Source organism: Diabrotica undecimpunctata, chromosome 7 (genome assembly GCF_040954645.1).
Source record: "Diabrotica undecimpunctata isolate CICGRU chromosome 7, icDiaUnde3, whole genome shotgun sequence".
In the NCBI taxonomy this organism is placed as follows: domain Eukaryota; kingdom Metazoa; phylum Arthropoda; class Insecta; order Coleoptera; family Chrysomelidae; genus Diabrotica; species Diabrotica undecimpunctata.
Window position 1 is genome coordinate 92,719,906 of NC_092809.1, and position 19,354 is coordinate 92,739,259.

The 19,354-nt window shown below is 31.0% G+C and overlaps 1 protein-coding gene across 9 annotated transcripts in view; it reads left to right on the forward strand.

Moving 5' to 3' along the window:
* Positions 1 to 19,354, forward strand: part of LOC140445580 (uncharacterized) — a 538,348-nt gene that overhangs the window by 472,332 nt on the left and 46,662 nt on the right. The window contains exon 5 of one of the 9 annotated variants that reach the window (XM_072537722.1): positions 1,385 to 1,674. The exons of 7 other annotated variants lie outside the window; for them this stretch is intronic. In XM_072537722.1, the coding sequence (XP_072393823.1) occupies positions 1,385 to 1,659 (275 nt within the window). In that variant the 3' untranslated portion in view covers positions 1,660 to 1,674. Of the gene's footprint in view, positions 1 to 1,384; positions 1,675 to 17,888; positions 18,144 to 19,354 lie in introns of those variants that run through there. One more of the 9 variants, XM_072537742.1, reaches the window with a different exon arrangement.

The following is a 19,354-nucleotide window of genomic DNA, read 5'->3' on the forward strand; positions in this document are numbered from 1 at the left end:
GGAAATCGTACATACTATGCTAATAAAAGATTGATGACATCGAAATTATTAGACAAAAGAACCAAAATGACTATCTACAGAACTTTGATTAGACCCGTAGTAACCTATGGTTGTGAAACCTGGGTAATGACGAAAAAAGAGAAAGCTCAACTGAGGACATTCGAGAGAAAGATACTGAGAAAAGTATATGGCCCGGTGCAAGAGGAAGATGGCACATGGAGAATCAGGAGAAACGACGAGGTTAATGAACTGCATGAAGGGTATGACATTTTAAGATTTGTGAAAAGTCAATGATTGTCATGGCTGGGACGTGTTCAGCGACAAGAAGACACGAAAACTACACAGAAGATATTACAGTGGAAGCCGGTAGAAAGGCGGAAAAAAGGAAGACCCAGGACGAGATGGTTAGATGACGTGGAAGATGACCTGAAAACCATGAATATAAGACAATGGAGGAGAAGGGTCCAAGAGAGATCTGAATGGAAGGACATAGACAGACAGGCAAAGACCCATCCAGGGTTATGATGCCAAAAGAAGAAGTTTATTTTTATAAAATTTCATTCGTGACAATTCTCAGCTGATACAAGTAAAGCCTTATGTTTTACTTTCATAGCTTACTGATGATGAGTTCTTTTTGGAATCTTATGATAATTGTTGCATTTTCTCCAGCCATTTTAAATTAAAGGGAGGTAAGATTGATTGCAAATCGCAACTGAATATACGTCCTTATTTGATTATATACACATAAGATAATTTGTTATTAGTTTGTACTAAAAAGCTTAAATAATAAATGAACAAAAAACCATTAAAATCTTGGTTTAATTTTGATTCCACATTTTGCAGGGTGAGCGCCGAAGTCAGGGTGATCTTGCACAAAATCCAGCTTGACTGAAAATGCTGCTGCATTGAAATTCCTAACGACAACTTACTTGAGTATTATTGTTTTGATCTAATTACAGTGGTTTTCGACGTTATGTTTTTCTTTCGATTTTTTGAAATTCTTTTCCTTTTCATATACAATCTCTTGGCTATTACTTCGAACTAACATGAAAGAACTACTTTTGTCGTAGAAGTCGCAATACAAGCGCACTTGCTTTGCAAGTACAAAATGAAGTTAAACTGAATCGATAAAATCGAAATTAACATCGTCGAACTGTCTTTGTGTGTCAATCCTACGAGACATTTGAGTTTAAAGGAATTTTGTTGCGCTAGTGGCTAAGTCAAATTTACGCTATAGTTTCCGAAAACAAGCCAGACTCTATTCATTTTTTTTACTCGTATATCTAAAACAGGACAACGTCTGTCTGGTCAGCTAGATATATCATTAGTTTTTTAATTTATTGTATTTCTTTTAGATCTATATATTAATTTATTAACATTGTAGATGTCATATATTTTGGACACTCACGTAAAAACCCGACATTAATTCTCAATGGATATGAGTACCAATTTCACTACCAAGAGATTAATAAAACGAGATGGCGGTGCAAGTACTATACTAAATCCAAATGTAAAGCAAGTCTTATGACGACCGGCAGAGAAGTTGTTATCCATCAAAATGTACATAGTCATGAAAGAGAAGAGCTCGATTTTACGAATAAAAAACAAATATCGGTTTCGATAACACACAGACAATTGAAAGACTTACAAATTAATTAGTGTACAGATCTGTATGTTGTTGTATTATTAGATTTAATATATGATCAACACGTTGTTTTAATAGAATTATTTCTGAGAGCCAGTTTGGGTTTTTTTAAACAAATCAATAACTGAAAATCTTGTTTTCATTATTTTAAGATTTTTGTTGTCAAATTTGCAAGGATTGGGGTGAGATTAACCTTTAAACAGATTAAATACTTTGTGGAAATTGACATAAGTAAATAATATGTTTCTAAATGTAACCAGAAGCTCGTTTATGAGTTTTTTTCGTTCCAGATTTACTGCGTATATTGTCAATGGCACAAATCTAAAGTAATGTATTAAAAATCTCAGTTGTGTTAGAAAAAAACCTACATTATATTCGGCCTCATCTCATAAATAAATAAATTGTAGTATCTCCGCCTATGGCTAATTACTCACACTTTAAAGTATAAACAACCACTCGAAAACTCTTCTCAGCATCGCTGGTCTATACTCTTCAGTCTTCATTTCTGTGATAATTGATACATACACAGCGCCTAAAATTAATTCGGCAACGAATTACCGGAAAAAATCGTTCACGGCGTCATTCATCATATCCAGATTCATAACACCGAGTTTGAAAAGTGATACTCGAGCAGAAATTTCAGATAATGACAAGGATGAAAGTGTTTCAAGTGTTGGTTAAAATTGTTGTCTCAGAGGGGAATTAAGATAAACATATACTAAGTACATAAGGTAGGTGGTAATAAATACTATCGCAGGGTTGACACCTGTCCGAAATATTCATCATTAATATGTGTCTGTGATGACGAATATTAACAATATTGTAATAATTAAAAAATTTTTCAATTTTTCTTAATTCACTTTGGAAATTATCCACATAAATATTTGTTTGTGATGACAAATATCGTCAATAATGTAGTTGTTAATACCGTGTATATAATATTATCCTATGTGTAAATAAAAAAAAAAACTTGTTTTTGGGAATACCAATAAACTTACCTACTATAGGTGTTTGTGTTGACACCTGACCGATATGCTGACAATTAATATTTGTCTGTGATGACGAATATTAACAATATTGGAATACTTAATAAAAATTTTCATTTTTTCTTATTTCTCTTTGGAAATTATACAAATAAATATTTGTTTGTGATGACAAATATCGTCAATAATATAGTTGTTAATAACGTGTGTATAATATGATCACATGTGTAAATAAAATTTTTTTTTATTCTTCTTCTTCTTAAGGTGCCATGCATTTCTGCGTAGGCGTCCACCGTACATCGTCTTGTCAGGTGAGATGTTAAATAGTCAGGATTAAATAATTCTGTTTTTAGCAGCATTGCGAAGCATTTCATAGCTGTGGATTCCTGTCCATTGTCGAATATTGCGCAGCCATGACATTTTTTTACGTCCGAGACCTCTCCTACCCTCTATTTTCCCTTCGAGTATCAGTTGCTGAAAAGTGTATCGTTCTCCTCGTATAATGTGCCCCAAGTATGCAGTCTTCTTACTTTTTACATAATTAAAAAGTTCCCTATCCTGTAAGCCCGCTCTTCTGAGTACTTCCTCATTTCTGACCCTGTCCGTCCATGATATTCTGAGCATTCGACGCAGGCACCACATTTCGAACACTTCAAGTTTGTTAATGGAACTGGCCTTTAACGTCCATGCTTCCATTCCGTACAGGAGAACAGGCCACACGTAACACTTAAGCATCTTGTATCGGAGGTTGAAGTCCAATTTGCGATCAGTCAGAAACTTACGAAGCCTCAAAAAAGCATTTCTGGCTTGTTCAACTCTGCTCTTTATTTCATTCTCGGGGTCCCAACCCTCATTCAGCAAACATCCCAAGTATTTGAATTGCCTGACTTGTTCGATTTCTTCTCCAGAGACATATATCTTTGCGTTGGGGTAATCATTTCTACTTATAATCATTGATTTTGTCTTCTTGATATTTATTTTCAAACCCCGAGCTTCACTTGCAAGAGTTAGATCATTCAAAAGGCATTTTTTTTATTAGGAATACCAAATAAACTTACCTACTATAGGTGTTTGTGTTGACACCTGACCAAAATATTCACAATTAACATTTGTCTGTGATGACGAATACTAACAATATTGGAATACTTAATAAATTTTTTCATTTTTTCTTCTTTCACTTGGAAAGTATTCAAGTAAATATTTGTTTGTGATGACAAATATCGTCAATAATATAGTTGGTAATACCATATATATAATATTATCACATGTGTAAATAAAGAATTGTTACTAAGAATAACAAATAAACTTACCTACTATAGGTGTTTGTAATGACACCTGACTAAAATATTCACAAATAACATTTGTGTGTGATGACGAATACTAACAATAGTGGAATACTTTATAAATTTTTTCATTTGTTCTTCGTTCACATTGGAAAGTATCCAAGTAAATATTTGTCTGTGATGACAAATATTGTCAATAATATAGTTGGTAATACCGTGTATATAATATTATCACATGTGTAAATAAAAATTGTTATTAAGAATAACAAATAAACTTACCTACTATAGGTGTTTGTGTTGACACTTGACCGAAATATTCATAATTAACATTTGTTTGTAATGACGAATATTAACAATAGTGGATTAATTATAAAAAATTTTTCATGTTTTCTTCTATCACTTCGGAAATTATCTAAGTAAATATTTGGTTGTGATGACAAATTATCGTCAATAATATATATATATATATATATATATATATATATATATATATATATATTGTGTATATAATATTATCACATGTGTAAATAGAAAATTGTTATTAAGAATGACAAATAAACTTACCTACTATAGGTGTTTGTGTTGACACCTGACCGAAATATTCACAATTAATATTTGTCTGTGATGGCGAATATAAACAATAGTGGCTTAGTTAATAAATTTTTTTATTTATTCTTCATGGTTTCAAATACCAGAAGCTGCGAACATAATACATGCGGCACAAAACAGAGAAACCTATCGTTTGATGGTCGCCGACCTTCGGTAGAAGACGGCACATAAAGAAAGATTTATTCTTTCTTCTCTTTGGAAATTATCCAAGTAAATATTTAGTTGTGGTGAAAAATATCGTCAATAATATAGTTGTTAATACCGTAAAAATATTCATTATTCAGAGTCAGTATCGCGAAGAGAACTAATACCCATTAATTTAAATAAAGAAATGGCAGCGGCATTAAAGGATACCCCAATCACTGAATCGCCTTTTGGTAATGATCTTGACAATAAGGTCAAGACGGCGAAAGAATTGAAGAAACCAGGGCAACAAAAAGGTATTAACATACATACGAGGTATGGTTATCCCACTTGCAAAGAAACTAAAACAAACAGTTGTAGCGTCTAAAGATAAACACTATAAACAGTCAACTAAAGAAGTAAAAATTATTACAAACCTTATAAACAAATTAATGCTTAGTGGTGCAATATCTAATGTTGATCATAGTGATGATCAGTATATTTCCAAGGTTTTTGCAATTCCAAAATCAGATGGATCATACCATGTTATTTTATATCTTAAAAATTTTAATAAAATTGTTGGAAATGTACATTTTAAGATAGAAGACAATAAAGTTGTCAGACTTATATCTCAAGGTTGTTCATGTTAAAATTGATTTAAAAGATGCTTACCATTTAATACCGATACAAACATCTCATCGTAAATATTTAAGATTTTCATTTAATAGCACTTTATACGAATACAACTGTTTTGCCTTTTGGTTTAAGTTGTGCACCTAGAATATTTACAAAGATATAAACCTATTGTAGGAATTCTAAGAGAAAAGAGGGATCTTTTAACAATATATTTGAATGATTTTCTGATTCTAGGGAAATCATATAAAGAGTATGAACATAATGTAAAATTAACTGTAGAAATACTAACACATTTAGGTTTTTAATTAATCATACTAAAAGCAAAATTACTCCTGCAAATGTGTGCACATATTTGGGCTTTACTTTTGACTCAAATAATTTGACAGTAACATTACCTAACAGCAAAAAATTGAAGATTCTAAAAACGTTTAATATTTTTTGCAACTACAGGAGTGTAAAACTAGAAAATTTGAAAAATTTTTGGGAACTTTTGTATCTGCTTGCCCGGCTATAAAATTTGATTTTTTGCACACAAAAATTATTTGAACGTCATAAATATTTAACATTGAAACAATCATTTGAAAAAGACAAAAGACAAAAGATTTAAGAGGATCATTACTGACTCATAAGAAACCTTTTCATAAGGCCACTCCACAAACCATTGGTAGATGGATCAAATTTATTCTACAACAGAGTGGCCTGGATATGTCAGTTTAGAGCACATAGCACACGCCACTACGTTTTGACACTATAAGTTGGCGGCAGGTGGGACGAAAAATTCTAAGAAACTTGCGAAAAATTTACAATAGGCCCTTAGTTTTAATAAAGAATTTGCAATACAATTTTAAATAGGTAAAAAGAACCTGATTTATGTTAAGTACTATATTATAATATTTGTAAGGATTTTAGAATATACATTTAGTTAAGGTTGGATTATGTTATGTAATGTGTTAACTAATTGCCTCAGGGCATTTTTAGATACGAACTTTACATTTTAGGAACATATAATATGTTGGGCATTATTATAATAAAGTTGTTGCAACGACTTTAAACATCTACAATTTATTTATTTATGAGATGAGGCCGAATATAATCTTAAGATCAAACGAACTTACCTGAAGTTCGATCTTGATTATATGAGGCCTCATCGAAATAAATAAGTCCCAACCCACCCTAACATTTTGGAAAAATGCCCATAATATGATGCAACAACAACTTTCAAATAGACTGAAGAGTATAGACCAGAGACGCTGAGAAGAGGTTTCGAGTGGTTGTTTATACTTTAAAGTGTGAGTAATTAGCCAGAGGCGGAGATACTACAATTTATTTATTTATTTCGATGAGGCCTCATATAATTAATATCGAACTTCAGGTAAGTTCGTTTGATCTTAAGATTTTTAGTGTCTCAATATAAAATATTGCAAACGATTGTTCGCTGAAAAATAATAAATGCTGTAACTATTTTACTAACGCATAAACTAATTAGGAGAATGCACTGTAGCTAATTAAATGTTTTCAGTAATGTCGGATTTCATCGTTTCATTCATAGATTGACGTCATCAAATGAGTGAGTCTAGTTCATGAGATTTTGTAAGTAGTCTAATTATGGATGCTAATACTGTATGTAACATCTATATTTCGCCCAGTTTATAATAATTTATTGATTTATTTTTTGTTTGCTTGGACCGTAGTTGTATGTTAAACAACTTTTTGGTAATGTCAAATAATCACTAAGTGTTAGAACATTTTTCAATACACCTACTACAAATGTTATTATATATTATTATGTTATTATGTTAGTATATATAACACGATAAAAATCACGGTGGAAAACGAAGAAGAACAGGACATATTGGAAAAGGACAAGGAACAGGAGGTTCGGAAAAATGATGATTTAGACAAAGAACAAACGGTGGAAATGAATTTGGCAACGAAGCAAGGACAGAGAAAAAAGAAAAAGAAGAAAACAAAATTTAAAAAAAATCGGTTGCCTGTAAAGTCGGTTTTACGGGCGAAGATTTTACGTGACAACGTCTTTTTCTCGGTAGAATATTTATTGATATGAATATTATTAAATTGCACAATAGGAACAAGGAATTGAATGAAAATAAGAATTGCACAAATTTTAACTATAGAAATATATTTTGTTTACTAAAACATTGTACATGTAAACTTAAACTTAACTTATTTCTATTTGAGTGATTTTGTTGAGGATAGGACGATGATAGGAGAAATATGAAATGAAAGGAAGTGTTTCTGCTGTATCATGTTTGAGTGGGAGAAAGACGCAAGGCATTGGCCGGTCCGGCGGGCCTCTCTCTCGTTCGGTGACTCACTGTAACAGACGTGAGCGGGCGTTACACTTTTTCATGAATGACTAGGGATGGGAAAAACCTACCGGTTTTAACCGAAAACCTGTTTTTTTACTTCGCAATAACCGGTTTTATCGGTTGTTTTTTTGTCCCGGTTTTTTATTTTTAAAGTAAAAACCGGTTATTAGGTTTTTACGGTGATTATGATTAGGTTAGATATTTTTTTGGATCCCAATCATAATTATTATTTTCAAGTAATTATTCCAAACAAAACCATAATTCAAATTTTATTTTATTTTATAAATACAGAAGCAAACTGAAAGTGCAAACTCTCATCAGCCAGAAACAATTAAGTTTTATTATAATATTTCGTTGAAAAGGTATTTGTAATCATAATATTTACATAAGAAGTGATCTTTTACATCATCTATTTTTCACACTTGACTCTTGACATTGAAAGTGGGTGAATGGTTGTTTCTGGTTGTTTCTGATTACCAAAAATAATGTTCTGATGATACACACATACAGGAAGTATTAAATGAGTTAAAAGGTACCTATTATACAAATATACAAACGTGTTAAAAGTAATACATGATAGTTTTTTTTTGATGGTAGTAAAAATAAAAGATGAATTGCATTATTCAATTTATTTTTAAGTAAAATATTTATGTTGATATTATTTTTTTTTAAATCCCATTTGAAAGAGTCTGGGAAATTTTTTATAAGTTGAAATGGTTGGGGTAGGGAGGAGGGTTTTTTGGGTTTGGGAGGAGAGGAAAATTGGTGGGTATTTTAGAGGATTATATTTTTAAATGGTAAATTAAATTTGCATCATTAATTGAATACAATAATTGCATATTATATTCTACTCTCATTATATTCATTGACAATAGAACCTGAATTATTTTAGCGCTCGCTGTTGAGCAGTAGTATAATAATTTTGGTTTACTGCTCTCTGTCTATTATTTACTGTGTCTATTATCGAAAGATTTTTAAGAAACCTCAAGCCAAACATTACAGCTCAAAAGTTATGCCAAAAGCTTATAACTAGCCTTCAAGAGAGGGGCACTAGGCTTTTACGAAATCCCCTGCTTTGCCATGCTACAACCACGGACCCGAGGTTCAAAAAACTATATCTGAATCCGTATACAGCGGAGACAGTCACATCCAATTTAGGCTCTGAAGTTAGGACGTAACTTACCGAAATCGGAAAACTTTCTCTTTCCTGCTCCTTCCAGAATGAAGAAGCCAAAGTGAGTTTAAAATCAAACCCTCTTTGGTCTTCACACGATCTGGAGTTGGTGAACAGTGGTTTCAGTTCAAGTTCTCAGGACACACAGATTCAAAGTTCTTTTTCAAATGAACTGACTCTATATCTGCAGCGACCTTTGCTGCCAAGTGATCCGTTTTCATTCTGGGATCAGAACAGAACCTGTATGCCAGGCTTGGCTTTTATAGCTAAAAAAATACATGTCGTTGGTCGGAAGTTCGGTGGCATCAGAGAGACTTGTGTCATCATTGAATGATATTGTGTCAGATGAGAGAAGCCGCTTAACCGACCAACATATTATATGAACGAGTTTTTCTTAATATGCTTCATGAAAAATACTGGCCAACATAATGCTAAATCCATTTCATATAATATAACCTATTTGTAACCTTCTAACCTATACTTTTTTACTTAAAATATTACTTCATATTCTTTTATTGTATATTATTGCAATATGTATATATTAATCTTACGTTATACTATATTTAATAATAATCATAATAATCATAATCATAATTAATAATAAAATAATAAATAAGTAAATATAATAATTAATAGAATAAAATGGTTTTATTAAAAATTGTGTTTTATTTATATTGATATTGATGTTCTTTCGATAGTTCTAATTTTGATCATATTGATATCGAGTCGAATGAAGTATCGCAAACTAAAGTGCATTGTAAATGTAACTTTGTAATTATTGGATTAAAAAAACCGAAAACCGGTTTTTGGAAAAACCGGTTTTTTTGGCCGGTATAACCGCCAGGTTAAACCGTAAGCAAAAAAAACCGGTATAACCGAAAACCGGTGTTTTGTCAAAAACCGCCATCCCTATGAATGACTCCGAGCCACAACCTAATTTAAGACGTTGTCACGTCAAAAGGAAATAGGGAATTCCTCAAAAGAAGAGATCAGCCCAGAAGAAGAAGAAAAAGAAAAAAAAAGTTTGATAAAAGAACAGGGAAAAGATATAATTGAAACGGTGGTGTTAGAAGAAGAAGTATGCGAGATGGAGGAGGCAGAATATACAATAAACATGTGTAAAGAATCTGAGGAAAAAGAACGAAAATTGATATGTGGAGAAGAAAAAGAGAAGGAGATGCTTTTAATATTGAGGGATTATGAAAATTTAATAAATGAAGAAAACAGAGTAGCCAAAAAGTATGAACATTCATTTGAGGTTAAAGACTTAAGAAATTTTCGATCGAAAACTTACTCCATCCCATATAAGTACCGACAGGAGGTCAGGGGTGGAATTAATAAAATGTTAGAAGATCAAATCATAGAGAGATGTGACTCGCCGTATATCAACCCAATCGTGATTGTAAAAAAAAAGCAGTGGAGAATTGAGGCTATATTTGGATGCCCGGAATATAAATCAACACACGGTATCTCGATATGAATCACCTCTTAACATTGAGGACATTTTTGGAAGAATTACGGGATCACACATTTTTTCTAAAATTGATTTAAAACATAGTTTTTGGTTGATACCGTTAGCAGAAAAATGTAGAAACTACACTGCATTTTCAATCGATGGTATTGTGTAACGACTTAAAGTAGTACCTTTTAGTTTATAAAGTGCTTGTGCAGCACTGGTAAGAGCTCTACATACAATTTTTAATAGGTATGAAGATTTCATAGTTCACTAATTGTGTCACAAGATACACAGAGTCATTTGAAACACATAAAAATAATCCTGGAAGAGTTGGACAAGGCCGGATTAAAATTGAATATTGAAAAATGTCAATTTTTTTAAAAAGAAGTGATCTATTTGGGTTTTAAATTGGACACAAAAACAGTTGGTTTAGCCGAGGACCGGGTAAAAGTCATAGATGAATACCCAAGGCCAACGAATTTGAAAAAATTGAGAGGTACGATCAACTATTTCAAAAAACTAATTCCTGATTTGAGCCAGATGGAGATTCCATTAATAAAATTACTGAAGAAAGGTGTTAAATGGAATTGGAAAAAAAACAAGAGAAGGCTCTCCAAATATTAAAAGAAGAATTCTCGAAAGGAACGAAAATATATCATCCCATGTACAACTTACCTTTTATAATACGAACCGATGCGTCTATACAAAAATTTGCAGGAGTTTTGTCGCAGATACAAAACAACTAAGAAGTGCCAATTTGTTTTATTTCCCGGGTGACAAAAACACACGAAAGAAAATACAGTGTAACTGAATTAGTTTGCTAGCGTACTTTTTTGTGTAAATAAGCTTAGGTTTTATCTATTGGGAGCAAAATTCACAATCGAAACGGATCATGCAGCTTGGGTGCATATCATGAAAAATCGTTTGTTTAACAATCATATACATAGAGGCGTTTTGTTACTACAGGGGTATGATTTTGAATTTCAATATATAAGAGGAAAAGACAACATTATAGCCGACGCTCTCACATGGGATGAAGACACCGGAAAAAAGGAAGCAATTGCTTTTCATGTGGAACTGAATATTTTGACACAAGAGGAAGGTGTATTTTCATTAAAAGAAATAAGAGCAAATCAAGAAGATCTGGGGGACAGAGAAAAAAGAAGAGCGGAAAGGGAAAATGACATATTTTTCAAGAGAATCGATGGAAAGGAACTATATTTGGTAACACAGACATTGGCAAAGAGGATCATAAAGAAATTACACGAGGACAATGGATATATTGGTAGCAGGAAGGTTTGGCTGGTTTTTCGAGAAAACTATATCTGCCGAAAAGATTACCGAAATTCCAAAGAAGTTACCCAAAAATGTAAAATACGTCAAAAATATAAAAGCAGAAATGAAAATATTGCAAAGAATATTGTATCCCGTCAAAAATTGGATATTGTAGCGATAGATATGTTAAGTGATCTGATTATGACCACGTAAAGGAATAAACATATTTTGGTCATGGTCGATATATTTTCCAAATATGTAAAATTATACAGTTGCCGTACGACAAAAGGGGAAGAAATAATGAGAAAGATTGACAATTTCATAGCCACCATAGGAACACCAAAAATAATTCTCTTAGACAATGCGACTTATTTCCGGAGTGATCGTTTCAAGGGACAGGCGAATAGGGACAAATTTTGTCAGTATCAGACATCCTCAAACTAATCCTTCAGAGCGTTTTATACAGGAGACATATATTTATATATTGTTATGATTGTTTATTTTGAGTTCAAACTTAGTTTATTGAGCCAATAAAAAAAGAATTATAACTTATTTGTTATCAAAAGTAAAATAATCCTTATATATTATCTGTGTTCGATGGATTCAAAAGATTTTCTAGTTGTCTTTTATCGGGATATAGAAAAAGGATAAAAAATACAAATATATTATATTACAAAGATTTACGTTTCTTTATTTTATATGAACGAATAAAACAATTATTAAATTCTGTCGTTATCTTATCAATCAGCATACAAGAAAATAAATCAAATTATTATGATAATAAGATTAGAAAGCTACATACATTTATATTACGTGAAAAACCAATTTTACTTAAAATTTTCTTTACTTAAAAAAAAACCACAAAACTTTAAACTTTTGATTAGCCTAACAAAACCTCAGTTCTTAAATTTGAATGCTAATGACCATGATGTCGAAAGGATCCTTCACAGATATAAAATTCAATTGTACAAACACTTACAGTTTATTTTCTTCTTGAGTTGTATGTTGGAACATACCCAGAAAAGTCCAGTCTCCTCAAAGATGTGATCTCCCCTCTTTGGCACCTCGGCTCCTTCTTTACGTCTCTGCAAACCTCCTTCAGACTACACAAAAAACACCTGATTCACTTCTCCAAACTCCGCTACTTATTTATGACACCAGGACCTCCTTTTGTCAACTTGATGCCGTAAGAATACTTTCAAATATACTTTATAAAATGCCCACGGTAGATACAAGGACCTCTTTTAATCTACTTGTTATCTCCTTCTTCAAACTATTCACTTCTTGTCGTTACGCCGGTATCCAAACTCACGAACCACACCCTATCTTGAGACACACGACTGTTTCCTTTCGATGACCAAAATATGACTGACCTCTCCTGTTTCATGATCGATTCCCAAATTCCCATTTAAAAACGACCGTCCAATCAAAAAGCTTAAATTGTGTTTACCATGATTTTGGAAAAGCCTAATTTCGGTTTCAGAGAAAACTAAATAGCTTACTTTAAAATTGGTTTTTTCAATACATCATTTATACCTATTTCAAAAGATTAGAATATGGTCATTTAATACTCGACTATACAAACAATGAAAAGATTAACTTACAGGTAAAATGTCTTCGAATTCTAAACAAAGGATTTTTGATAATTTTGTTTGAAACGGAAAAGGTCGTTTGCCAAACAAATTTCTACTCTTATCTACACTAAATCTTATCTTAAATTACTATATACAATTTGTTTATATTGATATCTTGAAATTTTATTTCGATTTTTTGGTGGTCGATGGATTTTTTTATTTATTTTTCTTTGGTTAGGAAAGAAGAAACATAACAATATATATATATATATATATATATATATATATATATATATATATATATATATATATATGTATATATAGTTATTTATTATATAATGCTAAAAATAAACTTAACTACAATTCATGACCTAACTAAACTCTTGAAACTATTTCCTTGCGGTATGTTTTTTAATAAATATATTATAAATGGAATAAACCACAATGAATTGTAATAAAAACTAAATTTTTTGGGCCGTTTAACATTTGACATGTATAAAATATTTTCTATGTGAAATTTACCAATTTTCAATTGTAGCTGTTAGACTAGTCCCAGATTATATTCCACCGACACCAAAAAAGATTGCACCCTGTAGATACTGCCGTATTTGTTGCAGAAAGAGAGAGAGCAAAGGAAAAAAGATCAGGAAGGAATCTCGCTATTATTGCAAACAGTGCGGAGTTGGACTATGTGTTGTACCATGTTTTAGATAAATCGACCAATATAAGATAGCATATTTGTGTTTTAACATATTCATATATTTACTGTATTAAAAAAGAATATTTATGTTTATTTTTTTTTTTAAGTAAGAGGTCATTAATCAGCATTTGGAAACCACACTTCATAAACGTAATTTCGAAAATTAAATTTCTCTAAGTTTGTCCAAATATCTCTGCGGGATAGTTTAAGGTACTATTACTTAATAATTAATTTTTTTTTAATTTTTTTTTCCATCGTTCGTGTATTTTGAAGGGGGCGCCAAAAATTTTTGTCTAAAAATTACTGCTTTTTGGCGGACAGTGAATCTCTGGAACGACACATCTGAAACATAAAATTCAAGAACGGTTTTGAATAGAGAAGGGACCTGACGTGATAATTTAACAGAAAAATTGAAAATTTTTCTAAATTTTGACTAAATCCGGAGATTAATGATTTTGATTAAAACTGCGTTTTTAAAATTGGCATAAGTTAATCTCCGGATCTATTTATATAGTCTGTCGATTTTAATAAATCTTGATGCATTTTATTTGTTTTGGGTTTCTCTATGATTTTTTAACAAAATTTGACCAAAAAAAATTATAATAATATTTTTGTGACTAAAAAAATTCGAAAAAAAGGTAAATTTTTGAACAATTTTTCAAATTTTAATCAAATAAAAGGCAGATGCTCAATAGTTCAGTCGTCAGAGAATTGACTCCAAAAAATCGTACGAACAAGCTGAATTTTTCAGAGAATATTAATTTTGGAACCCCAAAAAGGATGCAAAAATGTTTATCACTTTTACCCTCGAGCTTCCCCCTAAAATCTCTCTCGAAGGGAGGTTAAAACGCAAAAAAAATCGATTTACCAAGAATCTGTACACCGTAGAAAAAAATGTTTGAAATAAAAAATGTAGCTGAGATAATTTTAACCCTTTCGATACTGTTGCCGTAATAATACGATTTTCATTTGCAGCTTTGACTAGCGAGCGCCGTACTATTACGCAAATTTATCTCCATCGTTCAGATTCTGTCACCGTACATTTTTAAGCATTTACATCTTTGAAGAGCTATAATCGTAATAGTACGTTCTACATTGTCCATCTTGCTTACTAGTATCGTTCATGTACGTTACGATCCACAAATGCATTATACTGATGCCGTACATACACGGCAGCACATCACGCACCCTAGCACCGTACTTTCTGAATACCGTTTTTTGAAGTTTTACGAAAACAAATTCCACTACTTCGATAAAACGAATATAAACAAACTGCCGACAAACGAAAAACGATTCAACTACTTCAATATAAAGAATGTAAACTACTGAGTGGCCGTAGCGAAAGGGACAAAAATGTTTATAAGCATTATTTGTGTAGAATGAACCGTTCTCCTAGAAACAGCGCTTGAAGCGACCGTCGATTTTGCATGTCAGTTATGCGCTCGAAATCAATGTTCAATAAAATTGGTATTAGCTCTACAGTAAAAATTCGAATCTTTTAATCCAAATATCCTATCAACAAAAATCAAGATGCGTTTTAAAGGCAAAGAGTGCAGTGTTCTTATGCAGTTTTTGTATTTTGTCGAGAATAAAATCGAGTTTTTATATAATATGTTAAATAAATTAACGTTGCGTGATTTTTGCAATTTCTTACGATTCTCGTCAGATCAATAAAATTGATTACTTTTATTGACCAGTTGTAGTAAAATTTCCATTTTTAGAGATCAATCTTTAAAACCTATGACATGAAATTTTAATTTTGAGTTGTGGTAACAAATATAAGGCATTTGAAATATGAATCAAAAACGCAGATTTTAATGTTTTACATCACAAATGATCACACGTCACGGGAAATGCATTTAAGAAGACGGTTTTGGGTGTAGTTTATTGCAGAAGTTTTGTTATTTTAAAAAACGTACTAGTGTAATTGAAAAAAAAAGTTTTAAATGTTTTAGATCGTTTGTTGTGTGAAAGTTTAAATCCAACGCTTATTAAGCATATTTCAAATGCCTCACATTTGTTGCCAAAACTCAAAACTAAAATTTCATGCTATAGGTTTTAAAGATTAGGCTCTAGTTATCATAGTGGCCAGACAATGAAAGGGATAGATTGTATTGATCTCGTGAGAATCATAAAAAATCGCGCCATTTTTCTTTATTTAACACCTATACAAACTGCATACGACAGTTAACTCTTTACTTTTAAAAAACATCTTGATTTTTGTCGATAGGTCACTTGAATCAAAAGATATTGAATTTTTACCGTGAAGCTGATACAAATTTTATTGAACATTGATTTCGCACGCATAACTAACATTCAAAATCGACGGTTGCTTTAAGCGTTGTTTCTAAGAGAACGGTTCATCTTTCACAAAAAATGCTTATAAACATTTTTATTTCAAATTATCTCAGCTACATTTTTTATTTGAAACATTTTTTTCTATGGTGTACAGATTCTTGGTAAATCGATTTTTTTGCGTTTTTACCCCCTGCGATTGGGGGTTTAGGTATCCGGAGGTAAAAGTGATAAACTTTTTTGCAACTTTTTTGGGGTCCCAAAATTAATATTCTCTGAAAAATTCAGCTTGTTCGTATAATTTTTTGAGGTTCAGTGGCATTTTCGTCTCTGACGACTGGACTACAAGTACTTTCGTTCCTAGAGCATCTTCAGGGGCATTTTGTCAAAATTAGTCTATCCAACAATTTGGTGAATGTCATAAACATTAACTAATACATTTACACAACACAAGACAATGGACAAACAATTTAAAAAATTATTATAATTTTGAAGAAGCTACATATTGAGTGATAGCAGGACAGAGAATGGCTCCTGATATTAACGGAAATGTTAAAGTTAAATTGTTCAAATGCACGTTATTTTGTTTTTTTTTTAAGAATGTTCAATTTTTCTGATAAACTATCACGTAAGGGTATTTTTTTTAAAAACCTTTTTCGAATTTTATGTTTCAGATTTGACGTTCCAGAGATTCACTGTCCGTAATGGAGCAGTAATTTTTTGACGAAAAAGTTTTGGGGCTATCTTTAAAATAAAGGAATAATTACAAAAAAATTTATCTAAAAAGGTGTATATTAATAAAAAACACTTTGATTGCCATATATCGGTAATAGGAAAGATATTAAAAAAATTAGTGAAAATGTATCATTTTTTAATATTCTAGAGAGTAATAAGCGTCTTAGCGGTTCGTTTTAATTTTAAAAAACGTTTTAATAAAACCTCACCGGAGGAGAGTATATTGAGAAATAAAATGCATAAAAATGCTTTGTAAAATTAATTTCAAAAGTTAAGCAGGATTTAGAGGGTCATTTCTTGTATAATATCACGGATAAAACGACTGATGTATGCGGCAAGTGTATAGCTAATTTAAGGATTTAAATAGAATTGCAAAGGACCCACGGGGTAAATAGAATTGCAGACAAAATAAGAATTTTTATTTTTATTGTGAAATTTGCAAAAGTTGTGATGAGATTTAAGTACTTTGGTGAAGATAGACATAGGTAAATAATCTGTTTCTAAATGTAAGCAAATGTTTTATGTATTTTTAAAATTTAGGTAATATTTTTAACGTCCAGAAGGTAATTTTATTATTTATCTTATATTTTTATTTTAAACAAATTTTATTATATTTAAATAATTTAATAAATTATTATTTTTGTTTCTAAGGCCACCTGCTAACGTCTTAACAAAGCATGTGTTAATTAGTTGTGAAAGACATGTCAAATTGAGATGAAATATTAAACTAATAATAAAATATACATAAATATTGTTTGATATTTAATTTAATTATTATATAAACTAAATAAAATGTTTAAAAATAATAATTTTATTTATATGAAATTATTTTTAAAACGGGAAGTGTTAAATAAATTTAAACACATGATTCTATATTGTTATTCTGAACAGACCTAATAAAATTCTGAAACTATTTCTTTGTGGTATGTTGTTAATAAATATTTTATAGATGGAATAAACCACAATGAATTGTAATAAAAACTGGATTTTTTGTGTTGTTTAACGTTTGACATGTATAAAACATTTTCTAAGTGAAATTATTATTCGAATTTACCAATTTTCAATTGTAGCTATTAAACCAGTGTCTGGTAAACCAACAAATTCTGGTTGTCTAGTACCAATAGATGGACATTACCCAGATTATATTCCTCCGACAGCAAAAAAAATTGCACCAACTAGATACTGCCGTATTTGCTGCAGAATGAGAGACAACAAAGGAAAAAAGGTCAGAAAAGAATCTCGTTATTACTGCGAACAGTGCGGAGTTGGACTATGTGTTGTACCCTGTTTTAGAATATATCATACAGAAAACAATGTTTAGATTATTAAAAATATATCCTTTTATTTTTTGTTTTATTTTTACATTCGTATTCTAAATTTAAACAAAAAAAAAATAAAATATCTATGGATAAATGCTGTGTGCAATGTATTTCAAAAATCAAGCGGGAGTTAGAGGACAATTTTTTGTATATTATCGTGGATCAAAGGACATATGTATGTAGTAGGTATATACCTAATTTGAGGATTGAAATTTTGAACGAAAACTTTGCGAGAAAATCTCGAGAAAAAAACAAAAAATTTAACTAGAAATAGATTTATAAAAGATATTTTAACAAATCTCTTTTTACCCAACACTATACCAGTAAATACAAACTTTGAATGCTTGTAGATGCTGAGGCCTATATGTTAAAAACTGCTGTTAGTTTAAAGATTTTTCATATGCCCTTTGCAGTAAGGATACATTTACAAAGAAATATAATAAAGGGAATTATAGTGCCGAGGCGTACTCTGTACTTCTAAATATGTTAGGGCCGTATTATGATACGTTAGAAGCTACAGCACTTTCTATAAATCAATATTTTTTGACAAACCGGCTGAAAAAATAAAAACTTTCTATTACTTAATGCAATTTAATATTTGTATTCGTTGTGGAATTTGGATGGTCAGGTACTTTGTAAATGTGAAATTTTAAGAAACTCAAATTAAATCGAAACGCAACCATTTTCGTGAAATTTTTCGATTATTACATAAAAAAAACAGTTAACTAAAGAAAGGATTAGAATAAAAGAAAATTTGGTCCGAACCCTAAGAAAAAATGTTCAGTCCGAATTGATTGTCTTGTACACTTCCCGTCATATAAAACTGGTACACTTTTTTTTCCCAATGTAAACCTGTGTTCAGACTGGATACAATGGTCCGTAAATCAATTCGTTGTTGCCATCACAGATAACGGAATTGCACAAAATCTAAATATAGAAAAAATAACGTTCAACATTGTATAAAGTTTTTAGATAGGTGATTATTTTTATCATTAACAACAAAAAACCGTATCTGACAAATTTAATAACCAGAGATAGGGTTAAGGTAATATCCAAAATGTTTGAAGGATCTTTAAACCTAGGGTATTGGCACAGGGAACATTGGAATGCACATACTGTAATTTTATACTTCAATTACCTACCGAACACGAACTGTATTTTGTGTCAATCAGTTTAGTAACAGGGAGGTAGGTGATCTGTGGTAACAGACAAACTAC